We start from the raw sequence: 25579 nt of genomic DNA, 5'->3' as shown, positions 1-25579 counted from the left end.
ATAAATGTCCATTACATAAATGTCCATTACATAAATGTCCATTACAAAAATGGACATTACATAGATGAACATTACATAAATGGACATTACATAGATGGACATTACATAAATCGACATTACATAGATGGACATTACATAAATGTCCATAACACGAAATGTCTGTTGAATAACTTTCCCTTTCTCCTATCCCTCCACCCTACTCTTCTTTCCCATCTACCCTTCCACATTCTTATAATTATAAGTCATCCTTCCTTTAGGGACATGTTATTATTATTACTCAATTTTTCTTCAAAAACAAAACAAAATATTAGAATTATAAATACATTTTAAGTTTTATCAAACATACACTTATTTGTAGGAAGAAAAATCAGCCTGCTCATAAAATGGCTAATCAATATTTAAGACAGGGTCGACTTTAAAGTGTTGCAACGCCTTGGACTTTGATTTTCCCATTCTAACTCTCTTTTACTTTCTGTTCTGTTCATTCTCATGTACATTTTAGCACTATAAACTACTTGTTGTTAGTTTAGGTTTTAAAGTAGTAATTGGCAACATTCTCGTCGATTTTTGCTTGAGAGCTTGAGTCCATTAAATCACAGTAATGGCTGTCTTTAATGATTGTCCCTAGCCTTCAAATGTTAAAATGATGATATTGAAAGAATTATCTGATAACGAATGAATGAGATATCCATTTTCTCTTTGAAAATTGATTTCAATCGTCTAGGTTTTCTACAAAAATGGCTTGGGCATTTCTGCTGCATAAAAGACAATGGCGAAATTGTTAGAAATAAACTTTAAGATAAAAGTTTCAAGGGTACCGTTGGGAATAGGGTAGACCCTCTTTTAAAATGGAGTAAATTGAATTGACAAAGGCATTTCGTTTACAGACCTGAATTTGATTCACAAAGATTACTCCATCAAATCCACAATCAGACAATAATAGTCAAATAAAAAGATATAAAAGAGCTAAATATTTATTGAATAATATAAAAAGTTGCAAAATTTATCTGTTATCATAAGTTTAAAAGTTTAACAAATGTGTCTCAAGCCCCTCTACCGATTGCTACATTGAAGAAAGAAACTGGTTCATTCATCGCAACAATACGAACAGAAACCTCGTCGATGAAAGCAAAATCTCGAATTACTCCGACAAAATTGTCCGACGTCGGTAACATATTCAAGGATAGAACTTGATCTGAAATGATGGAAGGAACTCCACCCAAGAATAGTCCTCCCATTGCCGGAGCCTAAACGAAAATTTCAATACTTAAAAAAAAGAAAGTGTTAAAGTTTTTTTTTTCAAAAACAGTATTTTTAGAATTATCTCAATAATAATTTTTGTGTAAAACAAAGAAAAAATTCTCGCCATTTTTTTCTCAATATTTTAAATGAATTGAGTTTTTGCGACACACTTGGATTTTAAAATTGTAAACCTGTGATATTTTAAACTTAGATTTTTGATCCAAAAAAATTCATAGTTTTAGATATAAAGGTCTACGACATCTGGTTCAATAGATATAGCAATTAGAAAATCAAAGTTTGTAAATTCTTTGTGCAAATAATTTTCAATTCTTAAACAATTCAATTTCATGTGCAGTAGCCATACTTAAAAATATTTTTTCGTCGACAGAAAAAACTCTCTTCTTGAAAAATGTACTTGATGTACTTTGGTAAAAAAGGGAGTGTCTGGCTAGACATGGTAGTTGACCTGAGAGTGTAATAATGTAGAGACATTATTTTTAAATTATTTTCGACCTGTAAGACGTTTGTACGGTGTATAATTTAAGTACAAGCACAAAATCGATCTTTATAGAAATCCTCCTGGCGCTCGCCCCAGACAGGTTGTGGTGCGGCATTTTAACTTTTAAGATTGATTTTGCGCTCGTTCTTAGCAACTATACACTGTACAAACCTCTTAAAGTTCTTAAATGCTTTTTAAACAATTTCTCTACAATACTACTTAGTACTCTGAGGTCAACTACCATGTCTAGACAGACACTCCACTTAACTTTTTCCTCTTTTTTACTCCCTATAAAGGATTGTACAGGGTGTCCCAAAACATGGGATTTCAGTGACGAATTCAATATCGCCTTTGTTATGAATTAGTATTGTAATACCTGATTTCAAAAGCCATAATAGTATTATGTCTGTTAGAGTTTATTTTATGAACAGGGTAAAAGACTGTAAAGATGTGTCTTTAATGTCTCCGAAAGATGAACAGTGAAGACGGACAAGTTTACTCTGTTTGTATACTGCAATTTTCTTGTTTTACTAAGCACACCCTTATGCAGTCAAATTATAAAAATAAATGTGAAAATAGCAGACAAAACTCTTACAGATTACAGCTTTCTCAGTAGGTATCACTATACTAAACCAAAGAATTATTTAAAAAGACGATATCGAATTTGTCACTGAATTCCCATGCTTATTGGGACACCCTGTATATTGTATAATTACCTTGATATTAACTGCTGAAGGATCAAGCAGAATTTCTCCTCTATCCACCCGGGCATCATCAACATATACACTTACCTAAATATTATTATTATTATCATTATTATCAATTTTATTTTCATTTTAAGAATTATTATTATTTTTGTCATCACCATCATTAAGTAAAAGTTTTTGTGATAATATCTTTTAAAAAAAGTTATGTAATTTTTTTTACCTTATTTGCTTGTTTATTGACAAAAAGAGAATGGCTGAAGCCATCACTGTAAATGCCATCAGTGGTAAACCTTGTAATGTCTGCAGCACTGTTCCCAAAAGCAAGATGGATGCGCCCATCAACTAGAGAGATGGAGTAGAAATCCGCAATGCTCCCGCTCGGCTGTCCAAGGAAGGTAGAGAGAAGAATCACACCATTTCCCTGATAAAAGAAATGTTATCAAGAAAAGGTATAAAATAGCTAACAATAAAAGGGAAAAAAAAAGTTTTCCGAAAGAAGACGACATATATGTATAACAATCATTTAAGACAAAAATTAGAAAGGTTGCCATCATTATAGAAGTTTATGATCAGATTAATGAGTAATATTAATAAGTAAAAAAATGGCAAGGCAATGATTAACCCTTTAGGCTAAAATGTCTATACATTATGAAGAAAAGAATGGTACAGTGGTCAGCATTTATATCAATACAATTAAGACGACTTTTCTATCTAGGTTTTGATTTCTAACAAAAAATTTTCCAAATGACAATAGAGCAAGTAAACATTAAAAGAATCTGTTAATTGACTGCAGACTGCAGCTTCTGTTTGTTTCCATTCATCATTTATTCCAAGTTATTTGAAAGCTTGGTAAAATAAAAAAATAAAATAGAATGTCTTCTTCATTGTATTGATATATACGACGACGATTGTATACAATTACAATATCATACCTGTTTTGTCTTAAAAGTGAATCCAAAGCTGCTGTTTCGTCTCAAGGGTTGAGATTTGACCTCAATATGTCCCTGACCCCGGCATAGAACAGATTTCAGGATCTTGTGTTCACAATAGTGATCCACTCCGTAGTAGGGATTCATCCGTCCTTGCTCTGTATACAAGGGATTCATCAAGCTGTTGGATCCTAAATATTTTCCATGCTTGATAAAAGACAAAAGTTAATTCAGATATATTATATAAAAACACACACAATAAGCTTGCAGTAGTTTTAGCAATTTCCTGAAAACTTAGACACACCTTAGTATTTAGAATACAATTGGATCTAACCTGGAAAAGATGTTGTAATCGTTCTAATAATACCTGGATTATTTGTGGTAATCCTCCGAATAATGCTTGGATTAGATGTCGTAATACCTTTAATATTACCTGAATTATATGTGGTAATCCCTCTAATACCTGGATTATATGTAGTAATCCCTCTAATACCTTTATTATATGTGGTAATCCCTCTAATAATACCTGGATTATATGTGGTAATTCCTCTAATAATACCTGGATTATATGTGGTAATTCCTCTAATAATACCTGGATTATATGTGGTAATTCCTCTAATAATACCTGGATTAGATGTGGTAATTAATCCCTCTAATAATACCTAGATTAGATGTGGTTATCCCTCTAACAATACCTGGATTATATGTGGTAATCCCTCTAATAATACCTGGATTAGATGTGGTAATTCCTCTAATAATACCTGGATTATATGTGGTAATCCCTATAATACCTGGATTAGATGTGGTAATCCCTCTAATAATACCTGGATTAGATGTGGTTATCCCTCTCATATTCCCAAGTAAAGCTCTGGTGACCATATTAGGGAATTTATTGTATGGAAAATCAGGAGGAACACCTCCAAAATACAGTTTAGATCCTCCCATCTCAAGTTCACGAACCTAAAAACATTGCTAAGTAAAAACTGTTTTTAATCATGTTTTCATAGAAATTGTATAAAACATAACTAATACATAACAGTTCTATCTCTCTAACTAATCAGTTTATTACCTTTAATGATGGAAGTGTATCCATTAAATCTTCTCTGACCCCGCTATGAGTAACCCTGAGCACCCCTGTCTCTACCCCCTTCCTGTATGCCCTCCCAGCCTCGATTTTTACCCACTGCCCACTATTGTACGTATTTTTAGTTGAAAACTCCAACTTAACATTGTCTCCATAATCTATGATGAATTTGACCATCCCTTCTTGGAGTTGGATCAACATATTCTGTTGGTTTTCATGGTTAACCACCATCAGCAGTAGAGCATTCTCATCAAAAGTTTTAAACTCCAAGGATATTGCGTAATATCTTGGATCGTAATTGCGTATTTGATCCTGAGTTGCGTAACCTGAATTCAAACAATTTAGATTTGATAGCTTACGCTGGTAAAATTGGTGATGTATAGTCTGTTTTCGACCTCGAGAGGTTTCTGAAGGGAATGTTAAGGAAAAATGAAGGGGGTTAGGCTAAAACCTAAACACTTTAGAAGTTGATCGTGACCTAGAGTTCTCAATAGTCTAAAGCAGAATTTTAGGTCAGTAACGTGAGCACGGCCCGAAAAAACTTTGGTTTTAAGTTGCCAATTTTTTTAACCAATTACATTGCAATCTGTTTTAAGATAAAGTTTATTTAAAAAGATATTAAAGTTATGCATTTCTAACGACAAATTACGTAAAAAACGCAAGTTTCTGGTGATGGAAATGCTTAAAAAATCCTAAAATCTTTTTAAATTATAGAAAAGACGACATTCTATGGCTTCTTATTTAAATTAATTGTGGCGTCTGATTTTGCGTATTAATCTCAATACCTGCTCTTTAAGCTCTTTGGCTAGAACTAGCTGACCGTAAATATTTTTGAGCTGTCCTATCACTAATAGTAATACAATGTAAACAATCCCTCTCCCCTTCTCCTTAGTTCCATGGATATTGGATATGTAAATTCAATGGATTAAGTTAGTTATTATTATTCTAAATTGTTTGCCTGAGCCAGAGAATGAGTGACATGAATGTTGGTTAACTATATCAGTTACTCCTGGATAGGTTTCCTTGCATCCAAAGTTCGAAGAGAAATCCCAGAGCCCAATCCTGTTCTTGTTCACCATCAGCTGATAAATCACTCCGTTGAATTTCCCGCCAGATTTCAGATCAGCTGTTTTATAGTAGTTGGGTGCACCACCAACCCACAGCTTATCCGTCTCATGAACAGCCAGAATATTCGAGGAGGCAGGGCTTTCTCCCACAACCCATTGATGGTACTCAGGTAGATCGTACTTTGGTCGAATTTTTCGAACATTTAACCTACCGATATTCCCAATCCTCTCAGCTGTAATCTTGTACCACAGTGTATCCTGCCGATCTAACCGTACTGCACTCTCAATAACAACATTGTGTGTGATTGATTGTGTACCTGAACCCAGGTTCCAAACAAATCTAATCCTACGATCAATCATCTCTAGCGCTATGAAATTAAATCCTCCCTGTTCTGTTCTCTTCCCAGTAGGAAGGAATGCTAGAAGAGCATCTCGATCCTCGGTTTCGATCCCGTAGATGATACTGATCTCGTTATGGGTGGATGGAGATAATCCAACATCATATGATCGGAGACATTCACCTCCTGTACTCTCATCACCTTATGCGTTAATTATTGTTTTCAGGCTCAGGCAATTTTAGCAGTACAAAATGTACAGTTCTCAGAACAAGAAAACTGTGGAATAGGAAGACGACAGTCAAGTAATAATTAAGAATATTTTATGTTATTACAAAGCAAATAGTTCTTCTTATAACTTGTAAAATTACGTTCGAGTTAAATGGGATCTGTTTTCACAGCAAAATCGCTTTGTCTTATAATCATTGGACTATTTAAAGTCATAAATAGTTCAAAAAATTTGAAAAAAAACCTAAAAACCTCACTTAAAGGTGGGTTTTTTAGAATTGGTTTTATTATTTTTTGTGTGTTTTTTTTTGGGCCGGATTTTTTCATGTCAACCCTGGTTACAGGTAGTAGTTACAAATATTTATGATATAATCCTACCTTGATACATAATCATGCTGCTTCAACTCCTGTCCTATATCTGCGACAAGCTGACCCGTCTGTTCCAAATCAAACTTATTCTTTTCTAGTTCCAGTTTCAAGCTGTTTATCTGGGACAAGATTTAATTAATCGCGAGATTTACATAGATATCCATAAAACTGTGGAATAGGAAGACGACAATAAAACAATCTTCAATAAATTTATTATGTTACAATGCAGATATTTGTTTGCTAATAACTTGAAAATCAATTAGCAAGGGGAATGTCAAGTGTTTACTGCAAATTTGCCGTGTTTCATATTCAATGTTCATTGGTCATAAGTAATTAGAGAAAAAACATTTGAGTCTAAAAGTCGTCTTTGTATTTTACAGTTATAATGGGTCCTAATGTGTTTAAACCGCTTCTCTTCAGATTCGACTCAGCTCACAAAAAGAAGTGGGGACTAAGTCTGTGTGATTCAACTAAGTCTACGTGGTTCATCTAAGTCTACGTGGTTCAACAAAGTCTACGTGGTTCAACCAAGTAAACGTGGTTCAACTAAAAAAAACATGGTTCAACAAAGTAAACGTGGTTCAACTAAGAAAGTGTGGTTCAAATAAGTCTTCGTGGTTCAACTAAGTATACGTGGTTCAAGTAAGTATACATGGTTCAACTAAGTGTACGTGGTTTAAATAAGTCTACGTGGTTCAACTAAGTAAACATGGTTCAACAAAGTAAACTTGGTTCAACTAAATCTACGTGGTTTCAAAAAGTATACGTGGTTCAACTAAGAAAAGCGTGGTTTTAATAAGTCTACATGGTTCAACTAAGTCTACGTGGTTCAACCAAGAAAGCGTGGTTTTAATAAGTCTACATGGTTCAACTAAGTCTACGTAGTTCAACTAAGTTTACGTGGTTCAACTAAGTAAACGTGGTTCAACAAAGTAAACGTGGTTCAACAAAGTAAACGTGGTTCAAGAAAGTAAACGTGGTTCAACTAAGAAAGCGTGGTTTACTAAGTCTATGTGGTTGAACTAAGTCTACGTGGTTCAATTAAGTTTACGTGGTTCAACAAAATAAACGTGGTTCAACAAAGTAAACGTGGTTCAACAAAGTAAACGTGGTTCAAGAAAGTAAACGTGGTTCAACTAAGAAAGCGTGGTTTACTAAGTCTATGTGGTTGAACTAAGTCTACGTGGTTCAACTAAGTCTACGTGGTTCAACTAAGTCTACGTGGTTCAACTAAGTCTACGTGGTTCAACAAAATAAACGTGGTTCAACAAAGTAAACGTGGTTCAACAAAGTAAACTTGGTTCAAGCAAGTAAACGTGGTTCAACTAAGAAAGCGTGGTTTACTAAGTCTATGTGTTTGAACTAAGTCTACGTGGTTCAACTAAGTTTACGTGGTTCAACAAAATAAACGTGGTTCAACAAAGTAAACGTGGTTCAACAAAGAAAGCGTGGTTTACTAAGTCTATGTGGTTGAACCAAGTCTACGTGGTTCAACTAAGTTTACGTGGTTCAACAAAATAAACGTGGTTCAACAAAGTAAACGTGGTTCAACAAAGTAAACGTGGTTCAACAAAGTAAACGTGGTTCAGCTAAGAAAGCGTGGTTTACTAAGTCTATGTGGTGAACTAAGTAAATGTGGTTGAACTAAGTCTATGTGGTTGAAATAAGTCTATGTGGTTGAAATAAGTCTATGTGGTTCATATAAGTTACGTGGTTCAGCTAAGTCTATGTGGTTGAACTAAGTCTATGTGGTTTACTAAGTCTATGTGGTTTACTAAGTCTATGTGGTTGAACTAAGTCTATGTGGTTCAACTATATCTCGCTATAAATCAAATGTTGTCCCTGTATTCCCATATCATCAGCATTCTTCCCGAGACCATGAGCTTCCTGCCTGAGATCCTCAGAGCGGAGTCGGGCCTTTTCCGTTCTAAATCTCAGGTTCATCCGTCCAGGGGGGTCAACCTCCTAAGCACAGGGTATTTAAAGTTTAAATGACCCTCAATTTATAGAGTAGCATGAACGATTCACTGCGTAACCATTTAAGTCTTTTTTTTAGCAAGGGTGATGGAGTTATTCCTCTTTTTATGTCTTAAAATAGATTTTTTATCAATTAAAGTTTTTTCTTTAAGTGATTCTTAAAAATTCCTTGAGCAGGCGAGAAAAAAGAGGACTGTAGAGTGTAGAGCTAGGCAACGTCAAGCGATCCTTCTTTCAAGGAGTTTTCCTTTCCAACGATCCCTTCAACGATCCCTTCAACGATCCCTTCAACGATCCCTTCAACGATTCCTTAAACCTTCATCTCAACAACTATTAAGAAGCGATCGTTGTTGTGTTCTAACAGTTTTGTATGTATTTTTTTACCTTAAATGTTGTAATTGAAGCTTCTGAAGCTTCTCTAGCCGCTTTCCTACCTTAAATTTTGTAATTGAGGCTTCTGAAGTTTCTCTAGCTGTTTTTCTACCTTGAATGTTGTAATTGAAGCGTCTAAAGCTTCTTTGGCTGATTTTTTTACCTCACATATTTTAATAGATGCTTCTAGAGATTCTAAGGCTACTTTCCTAGCTTAAATGTTGTAATAGAAGCGTCTAGAGCTTCTTTAGCTGCTTTCCTACCTCAAATGTTGTAATTGAAGCGTCTAGAGCTTCATTAGCCATTATTCTACCTTAAATGTAGTAATAGAAGCTTCTAGAGCTTCTCTAGCTGCTATCCTGGCATTTTGAAGAGCGTCAATAATCTTCTTGTAGGAGTTAGCAGCTTGAAGTGCCTGGTCGGCATTCACCCCAACTCTGAACAAACAAATATACAAATACTTAGAGCAATACAACTTTGAAATAGGAAGACGACATTTCGGTAATTTGATGAGTAATTAACGTTGCTGAAAAGTAAATAGTTTTATCAGTACCTCAAAATTAAATACTTTTTTGGTATGCATTTAAGAGCAAAATGTTTCCACAAAATCCTACAGCAATCTTAATGTCTTTATTTTAAAATTCAATTTAACATTATTTTGATTTAATGAAATATAATTTTTCCTGAATAACGTTTTTGCTTTAAACCGCTGGTTTTCAGATTTTTCAGGACTTTTTTACTTTCAACCGCTGGTTTAAAGATTTTTCAGCAACTTTTTGCTTACAACCGTTTTCAGATATTTATAATACTGATCTTGCGAGTATTTCAAGGGGGACCGTTGTTAATTGGACATGCCCCTGTTTTTAAACGAAAGGTATTCTAAAATACAATATCAGTCCCTTTAACAACAAACCTTTTGTCAAACATGCGTTCAAGTCTCTGAGCAAATGCAAACAGTTTCTCCGCGTTAGCTTGACATGGGAGATTAAACCTAGTCCTAAAATCACAGATTTTAAAGATAGAACTAGAGAGAAGAGATGTCGTTATTATTAAACTTTTGAATTTAAAAACTGTCAAAATTGAGGTCGAAAATCCAAGAGCTGTGTATACTGTGAAAAAAAGTACACTGGTATACCAAGTTTAAATCGGAGTGAAAGTCGTCTTTGTTTAGTCTCGTAATCATCAATATAGCAAACAGTTTTTATTAATTTTAAAGATTATGATTGTCATCAACAGACTCAATGCACAACCACAGTAATCTCATTTAGAAGACGACAATTCTCTAAATGAATGGCATGTACAATTCTGATTAAATCACTGTTTTGTATTCTACTGATTTTATGAACACTTAAGGATTTAAACTGCCCATGTGTAGTGTGTATTTGAACTAAAAATTATAGTTTGAAAAAAAAGATTTAAGGTAAAACCAATTATTACATCTTTTCATATATATCTAGAAAATCAATAGTTCAAATGAATAAAAAATAATAGAAACGATTAGCCACCAAAAATTATATATCCCTGAATATTAAAAATCAGTAAAGCGACTCTCATTTCGTTAAAAAATTTATGTCTTTATGATACAAAAAGCTTTTGGATTTTTAAACTAATAAAATTTTTACATTTGTTTTTCAATATTTTTAATCTGTACCTGTAGTCCTCCACCACCCTGGATAATCCTATTTCTCTCTCCTCTAGTGCCTTCTCTCTGTTTAAGAACCTACCCTGGATATTTGTTAGTTCATTGTAATGCTTCATAGACGAATCAAGGATGGTTCGTCCTTCCTCAACCAGCTGTCTTCCGTTCGTCAATGCTTGACTAGAATTGGATTTTAGTTCCGCTGTTGCTCGACATTTTGAATCCACTTCCTTGATTTTATTTTGATTATTTTGATTCCATTGAGTTGCTTGATTTACCGAGCTCATCCCTTGATTTATATACTGAAGCAGATCATTCACAAGACTGTCAACTGTGTCAACCTTCTCCTGGATTGAACTCAGCTCAATCTTCCCAAATATAAGAAGCTGAACCTTATCATACAAGATCCTGGCTTCGCTAAGTTCAGTTCTAGATCGTATATCAGTTTCTGTAAAATCTATCTCTTTAATTCCAGCCAAGATATCTGTAATACAATAAAAAACTTTCTTAGTTGGGAATAGAGAAAAAGATGAAATTCAGATTTTTCCCTTTAATTATGTTCAGCAAATCGTCCATTCACAAATCTAATGTTTATTGTTATTAATTCATGTTTATTTTTGTAAAAACAGTAGGAAACAGAAAACTGTGGAATAGGAAGTTGATATAACAGCAATCTGTTAAGTGTATTTGATGTTGTTTATAGAAAGCAGAGTTTCACATACAGATTAATTGAAATAGGTGTCCGCAAGTGTACAATTGTATTTGGCTTATTCAAAATCATTTATTAAGCATAAACGTCGTCTTCCAATTCCACTGTTTCTTGGTGCTATTGTAGCATTTTAAATGTTAAAGAAGACCTGCGAACACATGAAAAGTCAACTGCATAATGGTTTGATATTTCAAAGTTGAACTATTTGACCTAGAAAAATATTTTGGATATGCGACGAGGAACCAGTTCCTTTGTAGATAGAAGGCCTACAATTATTATTTAAAAAAGAATTATAGTCACCAATTCTCTCTATGATCTAGGTCATAGAACTTATTACAGAAGTTTAGAATGACATGTCCAAGTGGGCACAGTTATCACAGTGTGTACAACAAATCATAAACATTATGGAATGATTATGGATTTTTCAAAGATTATAAAATGCACTATGATAATTTATTAAACACATTTTTAAAAAATAATTGTGAAAAAAGTTCTTCTGGATGCTGAAGTTAAAAAAAAAATTGCCCAGAAAATGGAACAAACAAAATAAGAGTGAATTAACTGTGGACTTTACTGATAACATAATTTATCAAAATTATTTTAGAAAATAAATGTTAAAAAAGTTTATTCCTGAAGCTTGGGCCAGAGCTCTTGAGAGACTAACCGCTGAGGTTCTCTCACGACCATGATTATCCAGGTATATCACTAGATCCATAATATCCTTCTCCAGGGTTTGGATAGTATTTCCTACCCTGCTTCCGTACTCCAGGATAAGCCTGGTTTTCTCCAGCTGGTCAGAGCTGATCTTACTCAGCTTATCCACCTCCAGCTCAGATAATTCAGCCTGCAGAATATAACAGGAATTAGCTTGTGGATTTTCCGCAAAACTTTATTCCTATATCCTTGTAACTTAACGATCCGATTCTTAATTCTATAAACCTCTAATGAAAGTTAAAAGGACCGTGATTAGGTCAACTCAGGGGTGTATATTTTCTCGAAAAATCATTTTTCTTCCCCTCCCCTTTTGAAAAAAATTTTCCCAGAAGTTATTTATGCTACTTTTTTTAGGATTTTATTTGCTGAATTGGGAAAAATAAATGATTTGATGGGNGTTTATGTTTATGTTTATGTTTATGTTTATGTTTATGTTTATGTTTATGTTTATGTTTATGTTTATGTTTATGTTTATGTTTATGTTTATGTTTATGTTTATGTTTATGTTTATGTTTATGTTTATGTTTATGTTTATGTTTATGTTTATGTTTATGTTTATGTTTATGTTTATGTTTATGTTTATGTTTATGTTTATGTTTATGTTTATGTTTATGTTTATGTTTATGTTTATGTTTATGTTTTTTATGATGTTTATGTTTATATATACCTAGAAGAGTTCCAACGCAAGCATCGTTACAGTTTTTGCATTTTCTAAACATTTGTTAAATATTAGAAAGTTTTGAACTCATTTTTCTCAAAAACTAAGAATCTATAATAAATAAACACAACCTGATATCATTATCATAGACATATGATATTTAAACCACAAATTCTGGAATTAGATTTAATAGATAGTATTTGACTCGCCTAGATATATTTGAATCGCGTAGATGTATTTATATCGCGTAGATGTTTTTGAATCACGTAGATGTATTTGAATCGCGTAGATGTTTTTGAATCGCGTATATGTATTTGAATCGTGAAGATGTATATGAATCGCATAGATGTATTTGAATCTCGTAAAAGTATTTTAATCGCGTAGATTGCAAATATATTCAAATTCTAGGTTTACAAATTACAATATTTATTTCACTATTATGCAAGATTTATTTTAATCGAGTAAATGTATTTGATACGCGTACATGTAGTTTTAAAAGTTTATGTATTATAATCGCGTAGATTTATTTGAATCGAGTAGATGTATTTGAATCGTGTATATGTTTTTGTACCGTGAAGACAGCGCATAAGAAAAGTGGTTTGACTACATCTACGTGGTTCAACTATTTCTCACTACTCATAATATCTAACCCATGTTTAAAATATGAAAGGTTAACAACTAGAGTTTGTGGCAAGTGTTCAGTCTTTTTTTTATGATCAATCAAAATTTAAATAATAAATTTCTTTTAATTAAATTGAGTCAAGAAAGAGTTTTATGTTCAGTTTGGTTACTTTCATTTAAAAACGACGTATATTTATATATAAATACTTATTCAGTTTCTTAAGTAGGTGTATTTGTTTCAACGCTAATATCTCTCTATCCGAACCTGAGAGAAGTAAGCAGATGTCTTGGTTCACACTGGGAACAATCTCTCCCTTTCACACCGGGTACACAGTAGCATAAACCTTAATAATAAATACATAATATATATTAAGAATTATTTTGAACCTAAGGGAATTCAGTCTTTGCCACAAACTCGGATTTTATAATCACTATATCTTTTATTTTATTCCCTTTAAAATATATTTGGTATTGTGAACAGTTTCTTTAAAATATATTTGATATTGTAAACCGACCTTTTAAAATATATTTGATATTGTGAACAGTCCTTTCAAAATATATTTGATATTGTGAACAGTCTCTTTAAAATATATTTGATATTGTGAACAGACCTTTTAAAATATATTTGATATTGTGTACAGTCCTATCAAAATATATTTGATATTGTGAACAGTCTCTTTAAATATATTAGATATTGTGAACAGTCCTTTCAAAATATATTTGATATTGTGAACAGACCTTTTAAAATATATTTGATATTGTGAACAGTCCTTTCAAAATATATTTGATATTGTGAACAGTCCTTTCAAAATATATTTGATATTGTGAACAGTCCTTTTAAAATATATTTTATATTGTGAACAGTCCTTTCAAAATATATTTGATATTGTGAACAGTCCTTTCAAAATATATTTGATATTGTGAACAGTCCCTTTAAAATATATTTTATATTGTGAACAGCTTCTTTAAAATATATTTGATATTGTGAACAGACCTTTAAAATATATTTGATATTGTGAACAGTCCTTTCAAAATATATTTAATATTGTGAACAGTCCTTTTAAAATATATTTGATATTGTGAACAATCCTTTCAAAATGTATTAGATATTGTGAACAGTCCTTTTAAAATATATTTGATATTGTGAACAGACCTTTTAAAATATATTTGATATTGTAAACAGTCCTTTTCTTTCTCTGGGTTTCCATAATAACCGTATTCACATCTGTCACAAGATGGTCCTAAAATCAAAAAATATTCAAGCATATTTTTAATTTTGTTATTTGCTGTTAAAGGGACTGTTTGCGTAGTTTTAAGTGACCCTCCATGCAAAGATGGCAATTGCCCGATTTACAACGGTGTCCTTAAAAGATTAATTTGATCTTAAAAGTGGAAGATAACCATTGCGTTTCTGACTCGAAAACTGTTTAATTCTGAACCCGAAAAGGAAAATAAACAGTTTAAATTAACAAAAAACATGGATGTTTTATCAAAACTATACTAAACCAAGCTTTCAACCGAGCATTGCTATCTTTGCATTTAGGGTGACTTTAAAATACGCTAACAGTCCCCTTCAATTGTAATTAAAGAATTAATATTTAAAGTTTATCATGATGCAAGGAACTACAGGGAAGATTGTTAAAACAGTGTCTTTCTAATGGTTTGTTTTCTATAACTCGCTCTATATTAATATGAACACAGAGTTAATTTGTTTGAATCTTATATTTTTTAATCCTACAATTTGAGAAAAAATATCAATGATCTCCAATTATGTTCACTTTGAGTTTGCTCAAGATCTGCTCAAATTGAACAGGCTAGTGCTCGGCGCCGGAGGTGATAAACATCTTTCTTTGCATCTTCTGATTCCAAAGACTCTGCAAAGGACTCCACACTGTTGAGTCCACAGTCTGTTTCAAGTTGTCAATATCTGTATGAGAAACTCTTCTAAGCTCTGCTAATAGAGTGGTTAAAAGATAAGTTTAAACAATAGGCCGAATGATGGATCAACCCTGGCCAACAAAAAGTCCAGATTTGTCGCTTTTGAACTATACTGATTCTTCTAGAGTATTCCATTACCAAAGTTTAAAAGGGTTCTTCATACAGATGACCTGGAACAGACTGGGGATTCCATAGCAGGGTATCTGTTATCAGAATCTGCAAAGAAAGCTGTTCATCACCTCTGGCACCGAGCACAGCCTCTTCTTACAGTAATGAAGTTCAATTTGAGCAGAACTTAAGCACGTTCAAAGTGAACATAATTCATTAATATCCTTTCTCAAATGTAGAATTAAAAAATATAAAATTTAAACAATTTAGTTTTGTGTTTATATTAATACAGAGCGATTTAAAAAAGATAAACCAACAGAAAGACATTGTGTACTGCATGTACTCTATGATACACTATATTATGTATCCTTCCTGGCTTTGGCAGATGATGCACGGGCAGATGATGCACAGGTACTGCATGTACTCTATTATGTACCTGTATACCCCTCCTGGCACTGGCAGCTGAATGCCCCACTGGCTGCTGTACTGCAAGTTAGGGCGAAGTTTCTATCACTGCTTGGACACTGGCAAGGTGTACATGGTTCTCCATGTACAGGATCTCCATAGAAGCCTGCCGCGCATATATCACACAATGCTCCTGAAAATAACGCCTCAATTTCAAACTTTCACTATATCATTGCAACATGATGGTGAACACCTTCAATATTTTAAAGTTTTTATATTTGATCTTGCAGACTTCAAGGTTACCATGATATTTTACATTCATAAAAAATTGGAAACGATTAATTGCCTCAAACTCTTATTTTCCCTTTTGAATGTAAACCATTTAATATTTTAAACATTGTTTATTTGATCGACCAAATTTCCTGGTTTAAAAACTCACGCAGGAAATTTTATCGGGAGTTCTTGACAATTAAAAAAGTCTTCTCTAAAGTCTAGAAAAAAAGTTTTAAATTCTAAAAACATATTTCAACTGAAACATCCTAATTTCTTTAATTAAGGTCAAATAAAGGAACTGGATCTTAAACAAACACAAACTGGGGGGGGGGGTTTCGCCAGGCCCCCCCTTTAGTTTTTTTTGCCCTAGCACTCTTATATTTGAAACTTTCACCGTGAAATGTTTAGAAATGTGAAAGGGTAGGGTACAGGGTGTTAAAAAGTCCGGTCTGTGTAAAAAATAAATTTAAAACAGACCATAACTTTTGTATGACTGAAGCTACAGATCTTAAAACTATATTTTTGAAAAGCTCATAAAAAATGGATGTAGAAATACGTGTCACCCTTTGATATTTGTTTAAACAAAAAATATTTATTTACATTTTTTTGACCTTTTTTAAACCTTCCCTAGCACATAAACTATACAAGTTATTGATCTAATTTTTTTCAATGTGCTGGCCTTGAAAAATTGGGCTGTGAATATGCTTTTCAACCCTATACCTATTCTCCCCCAGCCTTTACAAGGTTTAACATTGCTACATTGAATACTCAAAGTTTAACCTACCAAGCTCTGGAGACTTTTTTGTTGAATGTTTTCTTGAATTCTACAACTAGTGTTTTCATAGTTTAAGGAAACCTACTCGCTTTAAACTTTTCCCTTGTAAGTTTTTTTTTAAGATTAGACATGGTAAAGTTTCTATATTTCAAAAAAACTATTTGAAAATATTGTTTTTCAACACAGCATTAATGTTGCATTGGGTTTTGGTGGGTTCAACCACACTTTCCTTTCAGTAGAAGTACATATTTCCGTTTACTGATAGCGCCTATTGAAGAATTCATAATTCTGATTGTATAATGAGATAAATAAAAAGATAGATGTTATCGCCATACTATTTCTATTGGTTTAGAATAGACACCAAACACATGACTGAACCCTGATTGGATCAGACTCTAATGGACTCGGCATACAGGAGTGACCATTAAAGTACTACAGCGTCAGGTTGCAAAGAAAAGTTCAAAAGCACTGTTTTCTAATTTCTATATGTTTGCAACCAAATGTTTGTTGTAGACTTTTGATATTTCAAGTTATTTTGCTAGATTAAATGATTTTTGTCTGAAATATCAAAGGTTTCCTCTAACAGGTTGCAAAGATATGGGATTAGAAAACTTGAGTTTTTGGCAAAAAATCAGTTCCTTTACTGATCCATAAGGCCGAAACTAATGAATAAAGTTTTGTGATGAATGAGTCCAAAACTAATGAATAAAGTTTTGTGATGAATGAGTCCAAAACTAATGAATAAAGTTTTGTGATGAATGAGTCCAAAACTAATGAATAAAGATTTGTGATGAATGAGTCCAAAACTAATGAATAAAGCTTTGTAATGAATGAGTCCAAAACAAATGAATAAAGTTTAGTGATAAATGAGCCCGAAACTAATAAATAAAGTTTTATGATAATTGAGTCCGAAACTGATGAATAAAGATTAATGATAAATGAGTCCGAAACTGATAAATGTTGTTATAAAGTTAAACCTGCAGTATTATCTCTACAGTTTATACAGGCTCCTGTAGCAGGATCACATGTATCTGTTCTACCATTACAATCACAGGGTTTAGAGTCACCTTTTATATATTTTTATTTATTTTCTAAACCTTATTAAATTAGGACGGGATTAGGGTTTATTATTGGAATTCCGTTGCGCGGAATTGTGCAGAATTGCGCTAAATTGTACTAAAATTGTGCGGAATTGCGCGCAATAGTGCAGATTAGTGCATTATTGCACTGAATGGGAAAAATTGCGCGGAATTGTGCAGAATTGTGCGGAATTGCGCGTAATTACAGATCTCATAAAAATCACTTCACCCTGGGCAAACCAGGGCAAGATGCATTCTGTTTCTACTATTTAAATTCATTCGTGTTTTTGTCTAAATAGGATTTAACAATCTGTAAACTTGGGTATCTTTTTATACTTTTTCATTTAAACTGCTTCTATCGAGAAAAAAAGGATAAAAGATAGAAGGCAAGAAACAATTTTTATTTAGTTAAATTAGGATCAACTGTTAAATCCACGTGACTTGTGTTGGAACCAGGATTGTAATAAACGGATAGAATACGAGTATATTGTCTGTTACTATTAATTGCAGTTTGATGTCATTTCCAAGAATATAATATTGTAAATTAACTGTTCTAAGCGGAACGCTAAATTCAGTGAAATACATGTTTCCATTCACCACCAAGGTAAAATCTGACGGATGCGTTAAATTAAATAAAAAATCAAACAAAATAGTCTTGAAGTCTAACAATTTTGAAATGTATTTGAAAGTTCTAAATTAGTTTTGTTAATTTAAATTCTCAAAAATGGGCAAGATTATCACAAAAAAGTAATTAATTGTATTAAATTTTGAAATTTAAATTAAAAAATATTTTCCTAGCAGATCAATGATGATTTCACTTTCCACATAACTCTCCTTATAATACCTGATCATAAAGCAATAAAGTGATACATTAGGGATTAAATGAAAAAAATAATGAAAAATTTTCTAATTCCTATATCTATGCAACCTGGTGGTGTACATCTTTGATATATATTGTTGTACACATGTACACATCTCCACACCTAGAGCAGGTCTAGGGGAACCTAAAGTGTACAGATTACATATTGTTGTACACATGTACATATCTCTACACCTAGAGCACGCCTAAGGAAACCAAAAGTGTACAGATTATATATTGTTGTACACATGTACACATCTCTACACCTAGAGCAGGCGTAGGGGAACCTAAAGTGTACACATTATATATTGTTGTACACATGTACATATCTCTACACCTAGAGCAGGTCTAGGGAAACCTAAAGTGTACAAATTATATATTGTTGTACACATCTCTACACCTAGAGCAGGTCTAAGGAAACCTAAAGTGTACAAATTATATATTGTTGTACACATCTCTACACCTAGAGCTGCTCTAGGGGAACCTTAAGTGTTCTGAGCTGAAAACTTTAGAATGAGATATCCTTAATCCTGATGGCTTAATCTGAGTATCCAATGTTATACACACTTTTGATTTTATTCTTAATCCTATTTTTTGGATATCCCAACTGTATAAAAGTTACGTTTGATAAAAATTACAGATACAATGCTGTATCGATTGAACTAATATCCGATTGAATTAAAGTCAGCTGTTCACAAGACGGCTTTTAGAGCATTTAAGCAAATATTAATTTAATTATGTTAATATGAACTTATTAAAAAGTATATTTTATCACATTTTAGGACTATTATCATTTAAACGTTAGCCTTAACAAACATTAATCCAAAACTTACATTTATTTAATCGATGTTTAGGTCAATTGATTTGACACAATTAACACCAGAAAAAAACCGGTTTTTCAAAAGTTAAAGAGTACATCTTAACATGATGCGCTGATTGGTTGAATTTTATACTTTTTTCGTGGATATTGAATGCGTATTAAAATAATCTCGGGTTTAGTAAAACCAGGAGATTAAGCATTAATATTGATAGTTTTTAGCTCAGATTAGATATTTTTGTTAACAAACTTTTTGTTTATTATTGTATATCTTAGATCGATTTTCAAATTTTGTAATTTTTCAATAAATGGACACCTATAAGATGTCTGCAGCAAAAAAAAATTAAGGAAGTAAGGAAAGCTTGAGTATTGCCATATGTTTTCAAAAAAAATTATTTGAAATTGCCAAATTAAATTATAGACTTAAGATTGATTAAATGTTACCTAGTGTAGCAGGTCTAGCTGTATCTAGACTAACTCCATGAAGGGTGGAAACTGTTGAATCAAACGCATCCGTTCCTCGGATTAAAACATCTTGGATCCCCTTAAAAAAAAAGATGTAAGAGCTTTTCTAAGCTTGTTTTTTAAATGAACCCCTGCTAAATTTATTTTGTATGTTTAACCGAATATTTATTGAGACAATGATCAAATTTTAAATTTTTGTCTTAAGATAAATTGTATGCTTGACAGTTGTGAGCTGTCCACAGAACGGATTGGTTGTCTCTCTACAGTGCTCCGCTCTAGGGCTGGGCACGTTCCGACTTTTTTGAAATTGTTCCGTTCTGTTCTAGAACGAGGGCCTTCAGCTAAATCGTTACGTTCTCGTTCCTCTTTTTTTATCGTTCCGTTCTTGTTCCATTCCGTTCTGAGTAGGAGAATGGTCTTCCCGTTCCGTTCCGTTCTTGGCGTTCTTAGTTGAAGAACGGTTGCATCCCTCTTGTTCTGTTCTTAATTAAGAACGTTTCCATCCCCCGTTCCGTTCTTAGTAACGGACAATTACATCAAAGACAAAAGTTTTATAGAAAAGAGTTGGTTAAAAAGTAAAAAAATTATAATTTTTTAATGAAAAGTTCCTCACGGCCGTAAATAATACTTTTAATTATATACTTTAAATTTAGGGTTAAAAGAATAAGCTTAGATAATTCTGAGCAATGTATAATTTTGTGAGAGCGGGGGGGAGGGGCGGGAGTGCTAATATCCTTAATATGTATGTACGATACNAAGCATCTTCAAAGCATTTAAACTTTTTATTTCAAAATCAATTTGTTACCTTCCGCTACCACTGATTCTAGAAGGAAAGTGTCTAAGTTTAATATTATGATTTCCTCTAAGAAAAACTAAAGGATAATTCTCCAATATTTCTCCGCTAAATATCTTCTCTCCATTCGTCTGCACGTTAAATCTAAAAATAAACAAATCAAAGGGGCCCGATTCACACGGGTATTTTTGAATCAAGATTATTTGCTGAGATTCTTGAAAAATAGTTACAGAAAATAGTAACAGAAAATAGTAACAGAAAATAGTAACAGAAAATAGTAACAGAAAATAGTAACAGAAAATAGTAACAGAAAATAGTAACAGAAAAGCCATAAAATCCTCACACTAACACGCATGTAAGATAACATAATTTTACTAGCTTGATTTGTATTATTGTATTTTTCTAGCTTGATTTGTATTATTGTATTTTTCTAGCTTGATTTGTATTATTGTATGCTTCTAGCTTGATTTGTATTATTGTATTTTTCTAGCTTGATTTGTATTATTGTATACTTCTAGCTTGATTTGTATTATTGTATTTTTCTAGCTTGATTTGTATTATTGTATGCTTCTAGCTTGATTTGTATTATTGTATTTTTCTAGCTTGATTAATATTATTGTATACTTCTAGCTTGATTTGTATTGTTGTATACTTCTAGCTTGATTTGTATTATTGTATATTTTTAGCTTGATTTGTATTATTGTATATTTCTAGCTTGATTCGTATTTTTGCTTTGTCCAGCACAAGTTGAACAATTTTGTCTAGGAAAAATGTTAATTTTTGTAAATCTCTCAATGCTATCAGAAAAATCCAGAAAGTTTAGAGAAACATGAAAAATAAATGTTTAAATAAAAAAGGGGGCAAAGCTCACAAAAAGTCATGTATTTATGTTTATGTTAAAGGGAGTGTTCGCGAAAAATGAAAGGGGGTATAGGCTTGATGCGAAAAATAAGCGCTTTTGATCGCCACTAATCTTACTTCTGTCTGTTGCGTCTATAAGGAGAAAATTGTTAAAAACGACTAATACCGAAGAACGTAGTGTCCATACAAATTCAGAAAGATGCAACATTCAACTTGGTGAGCCCGAAATTTAAATGAGTATCATTGAACGAAACTCCAGAGTTTCCTTTTTGAGGTCTTAGTATTTGTGTAGATTTTGATTTAAGAGATTCGAAAAAAATGGAGAATATGAAGTAACTAAATAAAAATAATATTTCATTACACAAATATTGACATCCACAAAACAGCCTAACCCTATTCGTAAAACCCAGGTTTTAAAACTGGTTTTCATAACGATACCCTGTCTTATGTTTTGGGCTCAGCAAAGCCCGAAATTTAAAAGAGTATCATTGGACAAAATTCCCGACTTTCCTTTTTGGGGTCTCAACATTTGTGTAGATTTTGATTTAAGACTCGAAAAAAAATTGAGAATATAAACAAACTGAATGAAATGATATTTCATAACAAAAAACAAAAAAAAAACAGCCTGACCCCATTCGCGAAACCCGAGTTTTAAAACTGGTTTTCAGAACGATACCCGGTTTTGGGCTCATGGAACAGTAAGGTCAAAGTGAACATTGTCCAAATCACATTAAGATAAAAGGTGTCTCCTTATGCATTTTACGACGAAATTAAAAATTGAATAAAAATTATTAAAACAAAATACAATATTTTTTTTATATATAACTTAACATTCAAATTCACTTAAAATGGTTTTGACTATGTCACAGTCTTCAAAAATCGACATATTTTAGGTCTTGGCATTTTTATATGATTTATTTAATTTGGTCTGACTAAAAAAAGACGACATATTTTTTATAAACTTCCTGAATGAAAAAATTTATTTAATTACTTAAAAAAAAATTTGAAAAAAATGTTCCACAAAAATGTTCACAGTTCGCTGATATCACATTGCTTACCAGTAGAGGGGAACCTTGAAAAGATGATTAACACCAACGACGACATCTTTATCGTCCCCTGGCACCACCAGTAGACCATCCTCTACATCTAGATCACTCTCACCCCGGCTGATTCGGAGATGTCGACGTCGAGGCATAACAAGCTTAAAACAAGACATGTGACTAAATTTAATGAATATCAATATTAAATGTTAAGAACGTGGCTAAATAACTACTCCATGTGATTAAACTTTTCTCGTTATTTCAAATTCAATTGATACTGCTAATGCCTATAAACTTCATCACTAAAATTATTTTTGGCCTCTAAACCTCTTCCGGGGCCATGTGAGGTAACCCTAAAATCCAAAATACGCTGTTTTGACGTTATGCAGCTAATTGAATGAGCAAAACAGGACAGCCAGGAAACAAGAAGATTGGAAAAATGATTCTGTATTAAATACATGTATCAATTAATTTGTTTCATAAAAAAATTGAAAATAAATAAATTCATATAGTTAAAAAAGCTGTTTGACGTTTATTTATGCAAAAATAAATTTATAAAAGAGACCCCAGACGACCCAAGTATAAAAAAATTGAATACTAATATTTAATTACCTGTGTCCAAGAGTATTGAGCTTGTGTACACTGTGAACTTCTACCAAAGCAGAAACATTGCGTACACCCTTCAGGGTTCAAGGCAGATAGTCCAAAAAAGCCCGGTGCACAAGATGCACATTTTTTTCCAACAACCGTTGATTTACAGGGACACACCCCACTCTCATCACATTGGCACACACCGGAACTAAAATAATAATAATTGTAAAAAAATCTTTTCACAAACTCTGATTGTCTTATCTTTATATCTTTGCAACCTAATATTGTAGACCTTGTTTTTTCAAACTGTGTATTCTGTCAGATAAAATAGTTTGAAATATCAAAGATTTTAGGATTAGAAAATTTGGGTTTTTGGCAAAGACTGAATTCCTTTATCATTATCTAAGTAAAACTTCAAAGTTCACAGGAACTTAGCACTTATCTCAAACTCCATTTATTTATCCTGATAATTTTTGCAACCTGAGCTAAACACTTTTATAGAATTGTAGATATCGAGATCAATGCTCTTCTTATTAATCTGTAGATCTTACATTAATATTAAGAAAAGTCTGTAAAATGCAACCAATTAGAGTGTCGACTGCAGAAACAGAACAGCCTATCAGAAGCCGGATAATTTTTCGTGCAATCAAAGACAAAACTCTCATTGATCGAACACCAGGAGGAATATAAAAATGAGAGCACCCCAGATTAACCAGGTCGAGATGCATTCGGTAATTCTTCTATTTGAATTCAATTACGTGTTCCTCAATAGTTCAACAAGCTTTAAATTTACGCAGTTTTTTTTACGAACTTCGTTTAAAACATATATGCCGACAAAAAAGTATAAATGAAACAGCTTAATAGCTGAAATTGTGTTCGATAGTCATAGTTCTCTGGGAAAAGGAGGCTGAAAACTAGATTTTTCTTAAGTTGATTAATTGATTAAAAAGCAAGATCATTTGAAAAAGCATTTGTTTACAAAAAAACCCGATCACATTTCCCACCAAAAGATTGCTCCTACATTGTCAGCGATCGGAGAAAAGGATGACAAACAAATTAGATTCTTGCGGATCATCTCGAACTAAACACATTAAATGTTTAGAAACAAAGAGGCTCCACAAGTAACATCAACCAACATTTTTATAAGTTAATATTTTAGAGTTTAAGCGAAACCTTGAATCTTTAAAAAAAAGTAAACTAAATCCCATCTTTGAACAGGGTAAATTCTTACCTACAAACTTCAGGGTCAGTACCAGGAACAATACAGTTACAAGCTCGACAGTTGGGGAACCTATAGAACCCTGCAGCACACCGGTCACAGTTATCTCCTTCAAATCCTTCCAAACATCTAAATGTATCCCCTTCAAAGCTTTCCAAACTCTGAATACATCTCCTTCAAATATTTCCAAACATCTAAATGTATTCCCTTCAAATCCTTCCATACATCTAAATATATCTCCTTCTAATCCTTCCAAGCATCTAAATATATCCCCTTCAATTCCTTCCAAACATCTAAATATATTTCCTCCTAACCCTTCCAAACATTTCAATAAATCTCTATTAGTCCATTTCAATATCTTTTTAAAACTTCAATTCCTCAAACAAAGGTATTGAGTCTTTGCCATAAACTCTGATTTTCTAATCTTTGTATCTTTGCAACCAAATGTCATAGACCTTAGATATTTCAAACTATGAACCCTGATAGGTCTTATAATCTAAGTTTGAAATATCAAACGTTTACACTATAAGGTTGCAAAGATATAGGGATTAGAAAATTTGAGTTTGCGGCAAAGACTCAATTTCTTAAATTTTTAAAAATGTTATACCTGCATTTGCCAGTAATCTGATCACATTGCCCATACACTGAGCCTTCCTGGTGACATTTGCAACGGGTGCACCCCTAGACATTCAGATAGAGGATCGTGGGTCGGAGAAAGGAGAATTGGAGGATAGAGAGGCGGAGGAAAGAGGATTAGAGGATCGTGGGATAGAGGAAGGAGAATTGGAGGATAGAGGATTCGCGAATAGTGGGTTGGAGAAAGGAGAATTGGAGGATAGAGAGACGAAGGATAGAGGATTAGGGGATAGTGGGTTGGAGAATAGAGGATTGTATGAAAGAGGCTTAGACTAGAGTATGATCATTATGTGTAAATATATCCTCGTTTCTTCATATATATTTATATATGTAGTTAAAAATTTCTTATCTTACCTTATTTGGATGATAGTTCCAGGTTCCTTGTTTACAGCGTTCACATCTCTCACCTTCAGTTAGAGCAGGGCATACACATCGTCCTAATTTTATAGGAAATATTCGTTAAAATTGCCTAGATACGTTATTTTTGGAAAAATATTGAATTTTATTTGTTCTTATTCAATCTTTATAATTTATTCATTATCATTTTAAAAGGGGAATAGGGGGAAATGG

The 25579-nt window shown here is 32.7% G+C and overlaps 3 protein-coding genes across 3 annotated transcripts; all 3 read right to left on the bottom strand.

Moving 5' to 3' along the window:
• Positions 1 to 300: 300 nt before the first annotated feature.
• Positions 301 to 12002, bottom strand: LOC111705468 (laminin subunit alpha-1). Its single transcript, XM_023478026.1, has 14 exons — positions 11788 to 12002; positions 10461 to 10932; positions 9723 to 9806; positions 9123 to 9246; positions 8303 to 8425; positions 6470 to 6579; positions 6199 to 6221; positions 5420 to 6067; positions 4447 to 4787; positions 4202 to 4337; positions 3381 to 3568; positions 2669 to 2869; positions 2458 to 2532; positions 301 to 1247 (listed from the first exon to the last, which is right to left on the bottom strand). Exons 1-14 carry the CDS (start codon positions 11870 to 11872, stop codon positions 1044 to 1046), a joined length of 2814 nt encoding a protein of 937 aa, XP_023333794.1. The 5' UTR covers positions 11873 to 12002; the 3' UTR covers positions 301 to 1043.
• Positions 12003 to 13837: 1835 nt separating this feature from the next.
• On the bottom strand, positions 13838 to 18580 carry LOC111705467 (laminin subunit beta-2-like). Its single transcript, XM_023478025.1, has 5 exons — positions 18523 to 18580; positions 17627 to 17716; positions 15633 to 15794; positions 14304 to 14391; positions 13838 to 13856 (listed from the first exon to the last, which is right to left on the bottom strand). Exons 1-5 carry the CDS (start codon positions 18578 to 18580, stop codon positions 13838 to 13840), a joined length of 417 nt encoding a protein of 138 aa, XP_023333793.1.
• A 3997-nt stretch (positions 18581 to 22577) lies between these two features.
• Positions 22578 to 25446, bottom strand: LOC111705462 (laminin subunit alpha-1; the record flags this gene model as incomplete). The annotated part of the gene is made up of 5 exons (XM_023478019.1): positions 22578 to 22724; positions 23176 to 23362; positions 24386 to 24502; positions 24981 to 25054; positions 25364 to 25446. Coding segments are annotated over 5 exons (608 nt in total), but the record flags the coding sequence as incomplete, so codon positions are not given.
• Positions 25447 to 25579: the final 133 nt, after the last annotated feature.

Source organism: Eurytemora carolleeae, unplaced genomic scaffold (assembly GCF_000591075.1).
Source record: "Eurytemora carolleeae unplaced genomic scaffold, Eaff_2.0 scaffold227, whole genome shotgun sequence".
Taxonomy (NCBI): Eukaryota; Metazoa; Arthropoda; class Copepoda; order Calanoida; family Temoridae; genus Eurytemora; species Eurytemora carolleeae.
The sequence above is the reverse complement of the archived record's forward strand: the minus strand, read 5'-3'. Positions and strand labels throughout refer to the sequence as shown.